The 11,614-nt window shown below is 40.1% G+C and overlaps 2 protein-coding genes across 2 annotated transcripts in view; one reads left to right on the forward strand and one right to left on the reverse strand.

Annotated features, from left to right (window-relative positions):
• Positions 1-1,283: 1,283 nt before the first annotated feature.
• On the reverse strand, positions 1,284-3,462 carry LOC308084139 (trypsin-2-like; the record flags this gene model as incomplete). The annotated part of the gene is made up of 5 exons (XM_080426660.1): positions 1,284-1,436; positions 1,675-1,811; positions 2,535-2,794; positions 3,086-3,239; positions 3,420-3,462. The coding sequence occupies 5 exons, from the start codon at positions 3,460-3,462 to the stop codon at positions 1,284-1,286; spliced, it is 747 nt and encodes a 248-aa protein (XP_080282786.1).
• Positions 3,463-5,742: 2,280 nt separating this feature from the next.
• Positions 5,743-11,614, forward strand: part of LOC308083921 (trypsin-like) — a gene marked incomplete at both ends in the record, with an annotated part of 6,431 nt that continues 559 nt past the window's right edge. Inside the window, 5 exons of the mRNA XM_080426343.1 lie at positions 5,743-5,782; positions 6,350-6,506; positions 7,207-7,305; positions 8,266-8,429; positions 9,597-9,733. Coding sequence (XP_080282469.1) covers positions 5,743-5,782; positions 6,350-6,506; positions 7,207-7,305; positions 8,266-8,429; positions 9,597-9,733 — 597 coding nt within the window. The remainder of the gene's footprint in view (positions 5,783-6,349; positions 6,507-7,206; positions 7,306-8,265; positions 8,430-9,596; positions 9,734-11,614) is intronic.

Below are 11,614 nucleotides of genomic sequence, written 5' to 3' on the forward strand. Positions count from 1 at the left end.
TCTCCCCCTTTTAGCTAAGTGTTACATTCCTTGGATCTGTCAAATAGAACCTGTGGCATCATTTAACTTGCCGCATGTTTTACATTTACAACAACAGGGCAGTATAGTCTACCTGAAGTCACTGAAATGCAAAGAATATATACATGACATTTTCGGGTACATGCATTTCTCTCATGCGACCCGCTGTGGGCTTGTAATGCACTATTTTTGGTTAAGAGGTTTGGTGTAGACGGAATAAAATGTGGTCCAAGTACAGAGCCAACTCGGGTCCAGTTTACTAAGTATGTGTAGCAGGGGGAGGGAATAATAGTAATAAAATATACAATGCTTTCTAGAGGGAAGGTCCTCTTTAACAATGCAATGGTTCGTAATCGTATTTCAAGGATGAGCATGCAAATAAGACAGAATGATTTAAAAAAGCTAAGGCTTTCTATTATTTTTCCTTCTGTACATGAAGTATTCCAGCTTTTAATATACACACTAGACTAAAACCCAACAAGCATATAAATAACCAACACATACAATACCATACATTGGGCTGGCGTAACAGAGGAGGAGAAGGAGCACAGCAGCATGGACTAAGGGCATACTTTTGACCATAACTTACTAATTCACCAGGCGGCCAATATGCTGATACATTTAGAAAAGCCATGCCGTCCAGCTCTTGTCCTCCTCAGGTACGCCAACCTTACAGCAAGCTAGGGGTTCGATCCCCTGAATGAATGCAGTCTAGCCATTTTAGACATTGTCTGCCAATAAACCCCACCCTTGATTAGAAACAAGGAGCACCTGGCTGATACTGCCTTAGTTACAGGTCCACCTGGTTACATAATGGAAGGACTAAATGCTTGACAAAAAGAAAAGAAAGTAATGATATGTCTACAAGCTATCGATAGGATTTGTTCTTCCACTGCAGAAATGGAAAAATTAATTAATTCTCCTTTTCTTTTTTCTGTGTTGAGGAAACCGTGATGTCAACAGCATTTTTAATGCAAGACTGTAGTCAGTATTTTTTCTTTTTTTTTCTTTGTATAAACAAAATTCACAAATAAAACAAATACACTCAGTCAATGTTATCTGGCATCAAGGAAGCAATTTTATTGATGGTGCAGGAACCCCTTCTGTGCTACTGGAGAGTGGCACATATCTCTACATCTCTCTCTCACTCTCTCTCACTCTCTCTCTCTCTCTCTCTCTCTCGCTCTCAGTTGTTCTCCCTCTACATTTTCCTTTGCACGTCTCCAGTCTTCTGCTCCTGGTCCTCTGCGATGGGATGTTGAGGCCTAGCTGTAGTTAGTGAGGATTTCGTCGATCCAGGGTAGCAGAGAACAGACCTTGGTGTAGACTCCGGGGTAGTTTGGCTGAGCACAGCCGGTGCCCCAAGAGACAATGCCCTGCAGCTCCCCATTACAGACCAGAGGACCACCGGAGTCACCCTGAGCAAGGGGAGAGGACAGGAGACAAACGGTACAGGGCAGATGAGGAGAGGACAGGAGAAGACAGAAGAGGAGGGGCGAGAGGAGAGGAAAAGAGCCAAAAACATAGTATGAATTACAAATGAACATTTGCATTAATTCACATATTTGTCAAGGACAGTTGCAGTCATGTTTTATTTCCACAGCATATTATGGTCTACCAGTGTACCGTGTCATACAGTATATTATGTTTGAATACCTGACAGGAATCCTTGCCACCCTCCAGGTATCCGGCACACACCATACGGTCAGTTATCTGGCCAGGGTAGGAATTCTCGCAGTCCTTATCAGACAAGATAGGAATATCCAAACACTGCAGGTAAAATGGGTTGAACACTGGATGGGGTGATAGAAAGGTGGAGAGGGAGAAAGATAATACAATACAACTTTATATTCCACACAAAGGGCTGGGTCTGTCACTCGGTATGTCATGACATAGAACCATGATAATACATAAGCATAGACAGAAACACATGAGAGCATAAAAGATAGGAATACGAAGATATGGAGTCATTTTATGAAATACAAACATAAGAACATGATGCAAAAGAAGAAGATCATTGCATTACATAAATTCACATTTAAAATAGTGTCAGCACTTGGAACTACAAAAGGGTGCTCCTTGGAGCGCATGTCTTTGCCATGCAGGGTGGCCTGCATGGCTGTGCTAGTCGTGGGTTCCAGATGGCAGGACATGACGGGGGAAATAGCGTTTCTGATACGGTTAAACTTTTTTTTTCGCAATAGGGTTATAACCCAAAAAGAAAAGAGGCCTGGTATTGCGCCACCATGAGGCCAATTTATAACATTTTGGGGGTAGAGTGTCTTCCTTGGCCTACTGAGTGTGCATGAAAAGCGGTGTCGAAATTAGCTATAGACATACGGAAACACACACAAACACACACGCGGACAGGAGCGATAACATAGTCTTCGCCTTCCGGCCGCGGAATATACATAGGATTGCTCACATCCATTTTCTGAACTTTGTATGACGTTTTCCACACAAAAAGCAACTTATTTAAAAAATCATTTCATTGTCAGATCCCTCTCAAACCGCACCTGAATCAGTGTAGATGTTCCCCCATCCAGACACCAGGCACATGTCGCCAGCCCTGGGGCAGGCCTGGGGCAGGGCAATGGGCTTCACATACTCTGTCATAGCGGCAGGATGGGCCAGCCTCATCAGCATGATGTCATAATCCAGAGTCTGGTAATCGTAGCTCTGGTGCCAGTAGATGGCATCAACGGACATGTACTGCTCTGTGCCCTCGTACTTGTAGATGTGGTTTTCTCCCAGGAGGGCAATCAGTGAAAAGGGGCTGAATTAAGAGACAGAAGACCAAACAGGGACAGAGAAAGGCACGTAAGAGAGAGACAGAAGGAGAGAGAGAGGAGAAATGTGTCTGCTTGTAATAATTTTACGCTTGGATTGGATAGATGTATCCCTGTCCTCTATACAAAAGACATGCATTGATTGTCTGCAATTTCTTGATGTCTGCAAGTTTCTTTGACGCTGTATTATACTGCATCTCTCTAGAACAAAATATATGAAATATCCAATAACAATTATGCAGTAAATGCCTTCAAATAAGACATAATGTAATATTAACTTTTGCCAGCAGTGGGCAGCAGAGATGATCCACTTGTCGTTGATGAGGGAGCCTCCACAGTAGTGATAGCCGAGGTTGATTGACACCTGCCAGGGCTGGGAGTGAGCCTCACACTGGTAACCTCCCACTATCTTGTCATCCATGGGGGCTGCCGCTGAAAGACAGGAAGGGGAGAGACAGATGTTACAATAAGACAACATTGAGAAGAACAGGTGCCCTGTTTGTGTTTGTTTTTTCTTAATGGTTAAAAAAAAAAATCCCCAGAGTTAAATCCAAATTGTACAAATGTTAAATAAACATGTGTTTGCGTGTGAACGCTGAGCAAGTGTTTTACCTGCAGCACCCAGGAGTGCGAGTACAATAAGGCCGATCATCATGTAGCTGACTCAAGTCTTCCTCTACCCAGACTGGACAGGACTGTAATGTAATTCACAGCATTTATACCCCATGCCATCCATCCATCTCATCTGTGTGCTGCCCAGACCCCCCCCCCCCCCCCTCCATCCAACCCCCACCCTGTTTACTCCCTCTGCCCCTGTTCCCACCCAGAAAATGCCCCCTATCTCCTAAATTGACATGTTATCACAATCTGGGAAAAGTCACACGTATAATCTTCATAGAATTTCATTTTTTCTCTTGCCGTGTTCACTCTGCCCTTAATGAGATCTTTTCATTCCTTCTTTTCGTCTTTATTATAGGGGCAATGCAAGTTAACATAACATATTCAGTGCAGACAAAAATGATGTGCTGCACCGAGTCTATTGTTAATTTTCTAATCTTGTCTCTAGTTGGGCTTTAGGCTACATATAATGCAATTAAATTATACAGCTTTCATTGTCTTAAAACCAGCATAATACACTACAGATACACGACCAATGTAAAATGCACTATACTGCTACACAATACAGTTCAAATAATACACATGGTCACAATACAAATAAAAATATACAATAAAATAAAAAGCTAAACAAAGAACTATTAGCAATACAATACACAGCAAAAACTGGGAACAGCTTTGGTTTGTTTTTAGTCAACATTAAAGAGGGTTTTAATTTGTCTCACTCATACAGGTACAAGCAGCGAAATGTTGGTGTGACATGTTCCACAAGACTGTGCTAACAACAATACAATATAACAACAACAAAAACAACATATCAATAATAATAATAAATCTAATGAAAATGAGACAAATTAAAAGATGAATAAAGATACATAAATTAAGTAGCCAGCGCTTAACCTTTGTTGCAAAACAAAACAAAGGTGATATTAATTTGATTTCTAATGGTAATAATGTTCCTATGTTTACAGGGCTTTATGGAGAAAGCTGATTGTCCAAATGTAGTTCTATGATTAGTAATTTACATTTTCCATTCACCATGCTCCTAGTTACTCTGTTGTCTTGTCTTTCAATATATCTGGAAAGATGCTCTGGGGCTAGACTGTTCATACATTTGAAAACTAATTTGAGACAACAAGAATGAATAAACATCTCAAAGCTAAGTACATCATGTTTTTTAAGTACAGTATGCGACAATGATGCCGCCGGACAGGTTTTATTGCCATTATTTCCTTTTGGTTCCTGTAGCTTTGTGCAGTAGGTCAACTATTCTTTAGTGATACCCAGTACAGTATGCAACATTATGGAATATAGGCATGGAATGAAAAAAGAATGTATCAGAATTACAATACAATAGAATAGCTTAATTTGAATGGAATATTTAACCTTTGGATAGTTCATTGAGATGAATAATGTCTTTTCCCAGGGATACCTGACCAAGACAGGCTGTAGAATAACACACATAGTTACAGATAGAAAACACACAATAATATTTTGATTCAAGTGTTGTTGTCTGTCATGAGACAGTTTTCCACTTTTGTGGACATACATCACAGGTGAGATTTTTCTCACGTCTCTTGGCTTGTTTTCAAGGGCAACCAAAAATACAACCTTTTTTATGTCAGAGCGGTGAGCATATTAAAATGTTGAATTTACAAACATTCTATATTGAATAAGATTACTTATTATTAGATTTTTGTGCTGTAGGATTGTTAAAACGTCTCATTACATATTTTCTATTTGTATTCACCAATGTAGAAAACAGAATTGTTGTTCATTTTGATGGCAGCCATCCCGAAAACTTTGTTTGCCTGTTTTCATTGGCCTGAGTTAATCATCAGAAGTGTGAAAATAGGCATGACCTCGGTCCTTGGTCGCTCTGTGGAACTGAGCCACTTGGAAGACACAGTGGGTAGTGTGTGTGTGTGTGTGTGTGTATGTGTGTGTGTGTGTGTGTGTGTGTGTGTGTGTGTGTGTGTGTGTGTGTGTGTGTGTGTGTGTGTGTGTGTGTGTGTGTGTGTGTGTGTGTGTGTGTGTGTGTGCGCGCGCGCGCGTGTGTGTGTTTGGGGGGGTGAGAGGGGGGTGTCGGGTGGTGGCAGTAGGCCGATAAGGAAATTGGGGCATGTTAAGAAGCCAGGTACAGGGGTGCCAGTTTGGTGGGAGGGATGGGGCAGGTGGGGGTGAGGACTGGGATGTGGGTGTTTGATTAAAGGGGTGGGTGGGGGGTGTCAGAATGGACTTGGGGCACGGCACGTTGGTTGTATATAAGTAGGAGCCATGGTGTGGCCAGGTGTCTTCTGATCATTCACCAGACATCATGATGAGACTGCTGGCCCTTCTACTGCTGGTTGGAGCTGCTGGTAATCCATACACGCACACATGCACACTAATACAGCCATGAGCACATGATGTAGTATGGAAGAAAAAGCACATACATGCACACGCATGCTGCATGCGCTCAAGTACATACGTGCACACATAGTATATATGCCAACAACGAAGATGCACACAGGCACGCACAGAAAAACACTATAGGCTGCATGGAAGCTCAAAGAGCTTCTAAGAGCTGCATAGTATTATCCTTTGAGATTACAATGATCAATTAATCTGATTTAATAAATGCGGCTTGAACCACATTAACCCTGGGATGTAATTATATGTGATTTATTTTTCATGTAAAAAGAAAATACATTTTATAAAGTTTAAAACATTTCAAAAATAGCAGATCTACAAGCTCACAGCGCATCGCCATGAAACACGTGAGTTGGTAGATGAGCAATTTTCACTATTCGTCATATGATGAAGTATACAGTATAGGGCTTAAGTGGTTAAAACCAGCTGTGCGAATAATATCCTACGATACATTGTGAATTGTTGTGAGTGTGTGACTAACAGAGTCTGTGTTCGTGTCCCCCTCCGTGTCACAGCGGCAGTGCCCCGTGAGGATGGGAGGATCATTGGAGGGCAGGAGTGTGAGCCTCACTCTCGGCCCTACATGGCCTCTCTCAACTACGGTTATCACTTCTGTGGTGGCGTGCTCATCAACAATCAGTGGGTGCTCTCTGTTGCCCATTGTTGGTACAAGTGAGTATGAAAAGAACTCAGAAACACTTTATTGTATGAGGGTCATGCAAGGAATTGGGTTTAGTATTGGTGCAGAGACATAGAACATGATCAAAATGAACATCCGACTAAAACAAGAGTAGCCTACAGTGTAATGAGACTCAGGGTTCAACGTACCATGATGGTGTGGGCAGGTTCACGTACACATACAGTACAATACAGTTTATAGCAGCATTATTAGGCAATTATTGTGCTTCAAGCTTCCTCAACAGTATGGATAAATAAAAGAAAAATACAATAAAAGAAAATAGAAATTGTTGTAAAAATTAAATAATAAACGATATACAAGTAGGCAAAACATACTGTACACACACACACACACACACACACACACACACACACGCACACACACACACACACACACACACACACACACACACACACACACACACACACACACACACACACACACACACACACACACACACACACACACACACACAGAGTATGTACTGTATAACGGTTCTTGCCTATAACTATTTTGTTGCTGAATCGTTAGTCATGTTTGCAGTCTTATTTACTGATTAAATAATCTAATATACTATACATATGATCCCTGTTTGATTGGATTTTTTAGCATATATATGTATCTATTTTACAATGTTTATCGATGTATAGGCCGTGAATGACCTTTTTATAATCCCATCCTGTCCTCTCTCAGTCCCTACTATATGCAGGTCATGCTGGGAGACCACGACCTCCGTGTGCATGAGGGCACCGAGCAGCTTTACAAGATAGACACCATCATCTGGCACCAAGAGTGAGCAAAACCTTCCTTACACACATGAACCCCTAGTGTCCCTATTCTGGGACAAACATTGTGCGATCATGTCAGATCTACAAACTCAAAATACAGTTGAAATGTATTACTTTAAATATCATCTATTCAAAAACAGTTGAAAACATCTTGGCGCTGAGCCAAACTGCAAGAAAAGTGAAATAATTTAGAGAGAAAGGGCTTGCAACTCTCTTCTATTAATATTGCTCCACTTTATTAACAATGTCCGATCATGCATGGATGTTCTTAAAAATTGTTAAAAACCAGTGGTGTAAACTAAAGTAACTAAGTAAATTTACTCAAGAACTATACTTACAATTGTGAGGTATTTTTTACTTTACTGGAGTATTTCCAATTTTCTGTAATTTTACTTCTACTCCACTACATCTCAGAGGCAAATATTGTACTTTAATCCACTACAATTATTTGAAACCTTTAGTTACTAGTTACTTTGTAAATTTGTATTATTATTACAAAACATACATTAACCCTATTTAGACTTTGGCTATTTCAAAATAGCCGATCTACAAGGCTCACAATGCGTCGCGATGCATTGGATTGTGAGCTTGTAGATCAGCTATTTTCAAAAGATTTTTATACATTTGAAAACTTGAAATGGGACATTCTGCATAATGAGTACTTTCTACTTTTGGTACTTTAAGTACATTTTGATACCAATACTTTTGTACTGTTACTCAAGTACATTTTGAATTCCAGACTTTTATTTGTAACAGAATATTTCTATATAGCAGTATTCATACTTTTACTTAAGTACAAATGTGAGTACTTTTTCCACCACTGTGAAAAACCAATATAATTTAGAGACCTTTTCTTCTAAATGTATATTATCTGAACAAAACAAATCATGGCGCTTCTAATAACAATCATCTAATTCCATCCATCAATACACAATGTCTTATTCACCTGTTATCTGGTTTCCAGCTATGACTACCAGACCCTGGACTTTGACATGATGATGATCAAGCTCTACTTCCCTGTGGAGGTGACCGCGGCGGTGGCACCCATTGCTCTGCCCACGTTCTGTCCAGTTGGGGGCATGCCCTGCTCTGTGTCTGGCTGGGGTAACACTGCCTTGGGAGATGAGGGTGAGCTGATACCATTGATCTGATTCTGATTTGTACTGAAGCATTAAAGCACTGTTTCTCAATGTCTGGTCCGGGGCCCTCCAGGGGTCCAAATGGACTCACAGGTCTCTAACTCTGAGAGTGTATCTTTGTTTTTGGTTCCATTCGTACACTCTCTGAGTCACAGACCCGCAAGGGGTCCATCTGGACCCCTTTGTGGTCCCCCAGACAAAACGTTGAGAACTAGTGTATTCGATTGAATTGAAATTGCAAGACAAGTTAAAACAAAGTTGAGGCGGAGTTTGGAGAAAGGCAGTCATATCCACGGCACCATCTCATATTGATCGTGATATGAATGTGGCCAGTTCCTTGAAGATATTTTACATGAATGTGCCTGTATTTCTTTTTTTTTACAAAAATGGTTTATAAAAGATAGCATATACATAATGTTTTCTATGCTTCAAACTACCCATACGCTTCTGGCATGTATGGCACAGCATTTCTGTATGGGACGGCTTGTGATTTTGCTGTTGGATTTCATATCAACAATTACAAACCCATGATGCTGCTAAAATGAATATTGTTTATATTGTTCATTTCTGAAACGGCATGTTTAGAATGGCACTTGTTGGCCTATTTGACCACGTCTACATCATTGATTCTCAACGTGGGGTCCAGGGACCACCAGCAGAGATTCCTCAAGGGGGTTCCACCTAAATGATGAGCCAAATGGTCCATTTGGCTTAATTTGTACACTCTCAGAGTTAAATCGACACAGAGGATTTTACAGTGTAGATTGGGATCCGTGGCCTAATTCATATCAAACTGGGGGTCCTTGAAATTAAAAAGGTTGACAGTGGCTGATATACATTGTGTTTTTGTTACTTTCCGTACTAAGAGAGAGCACAACAAAGCAGAATGCCTGCAACACTCCGAATTAAGTTTTCTTTCTGTACTATCAATACTTTTGGCAGGACAAGGTACACAAACCTAATAGATTTGTCTCTGTTCAGATCTTTTCTCTTGGTGTATTTTTGTACAAACATTGCACAATCTCTTTTTTCCCCTTTGTTTTGAAAAATGAAATAGAAGAATTGACTAACCAGCCTTTTACCAACTACTGTATGTTTTCTGATATATTTGCACAACCATTTCTCTCTTTCTCATTGTGTGTTTGGCCTGTTTCAGTCAACATGCCAGTCCTTCTGCAGTGCCTGGATGTGCCCATTACGGATGAGGCCGACTGCGAGAATGCCTACCCCGGTATGATCTCTCGCCGGATGGTGTGTGCTGGGTACATGGATGGAGGCCGAGATGCATGCAATGTAAGTACTACCTCAGAAAGACAAGAAGAAGCACCGTAGTCATTTGTTGAGTGATTGACCTAGTTGCTTTCTGTGGTTGAGAAAGTTTGCCTTTATGTAGGCTACAGCTACAGCGATTGATAACGGAAACATCTTATCACACCACTGAAAAGATGTGGGTTGCAGCGCATCAGTTAATCAAACTAATCAATTTAATTGATTACATATTTTTTTATAAAATAATCAATTAGTAATCAATCCCTATTTTCAGCATGTCATGTCAACATTTTTAAAAGCTTTCAAAAATACTTAAAATAACTGATCTACAAGCTCACAACGTCTTGCAGATCGGCTATTTTCACTATTTTTGCACAACACTGTTGTGTGACAACGGGGTAGTTAACTACTTAGTTGACCTCCAGGCCTGGCAGAGATTAATAAATATATATATATATATATATATATATATATATATATACACTGAAAGTGTGACCAAAGTATACGTAAATGCATTTCATACAAGCATAAAATTAATGTTAATTGCAAAGATGTCTAAACTTTAAACCGGTGTGCCGTCTGCTTCCAATAACTTTAACCAGTAGGTGTCCTACTTGGCACCAGGATCACAATGTCTCAATGGAAGGGCAGGGAGATCACTTACTTCCAACCACTACAGATATGCTATTGTAATAACAAACTCTAAATTGGCATGCTTTATTCATTGAAATATACCTGGATTGTAGCTTTAATTGAATTAATTAATATATAATATATAACAGAATATTTGTTTTCTCTCTTTATGGTCGTGTTTTATTTCCCGTGGGTTAAAGGCAGAGGACAAAATTCTGTGTTAAAAGTACGGAGTTATATAAATAAATATGATTACATTTAATTTTTTTAAACTAGGAGAAATAGCTCATTTTAATGTCACCCCAAGAGAGAATGTCATTTCAAGTATAACATTCCCTGGCAATTGTCACACTATAAGTAAGTGTTCTAGCTTGGTATTGTATGCTGTCTGCCCGTGTACATATCTCCATAATAGAAGACTTGGTTGTGCCTGGCACCTGGCACAACTTGTTTGTTTTGTTCTACATTGCTTATGAAACAGGTTCAGCAGCATGCAGGCTCATCTTCCACAGCATAGGATAATGGCCTAACCATGGCAATTGGCAAATGACATGAATGTATTGTTGCAGCTTGCCTAGGGCACCACTACTTTCTTCTTTTCTTTTTCCTTTATTTATTCAGGGAAACCCATTGAGAGCAAGCTCTCTTTTTCAAGGACGCCCTGATGACAAACATTTGAATCACATTACAATGTCACAACTTTGACAATAAAGCAACAAAGAAAAGCAAAAGCATAAAACCACACCAAAATAATCGCAAGGGGCGGTGAATCTTCACATTACAATGTCACAACTTTGACAATAAAGCAACAAAGAAAAGCAGAAGCATAAAACCACACCAAAATAATCGCAAGGGGCGGTGAATCAGCCAATGCAGTGAGGTCATGGATAAAACACAGAGATTTAAAAATCAGATGCAAATAAACAGTGTTACATGAAACAGGTACAGTCACTATGTAGTGTGTCCTCAAGAAGCACCCTGAATGTCTCTATTGAGACCAATCGCACCAGTTTCAGAGAGTCCTGAAGTTTGTTCCATTTGTGTGGAGCATAATACATGAATGCAGTTTTTCCATGTTCACTGCTCTTACGTGGACTGGTATATCTAATGTGTGTTTGTGAACGTGTTGAGTGACCAGTAACCTTTGGTTCCAAAAGCGAGGTTAGGTATAAAGGAAGTTTACCACACAAGGCCTTATAAATAAATAACATACAATGTTGCTCTCTACGAACTGCGAGAGATGGCCAACCCACTTTATCATATAAAATACAG

The sequence above is a fragment of the Gymnoscopelus braueri genome, assembly GCF_963280865.1.
Source record: "Gymnoscopelus braueri genome assembly, chromosome: 4".
Classification (NCBI taxonomy): domain Eukaryota; kingdom Metazoa; phylum Chordata; class Actinopteri; order Myctophiformes; family Myctophidae; genus Gymnoscopelus; species Gymnoscopelus braueri.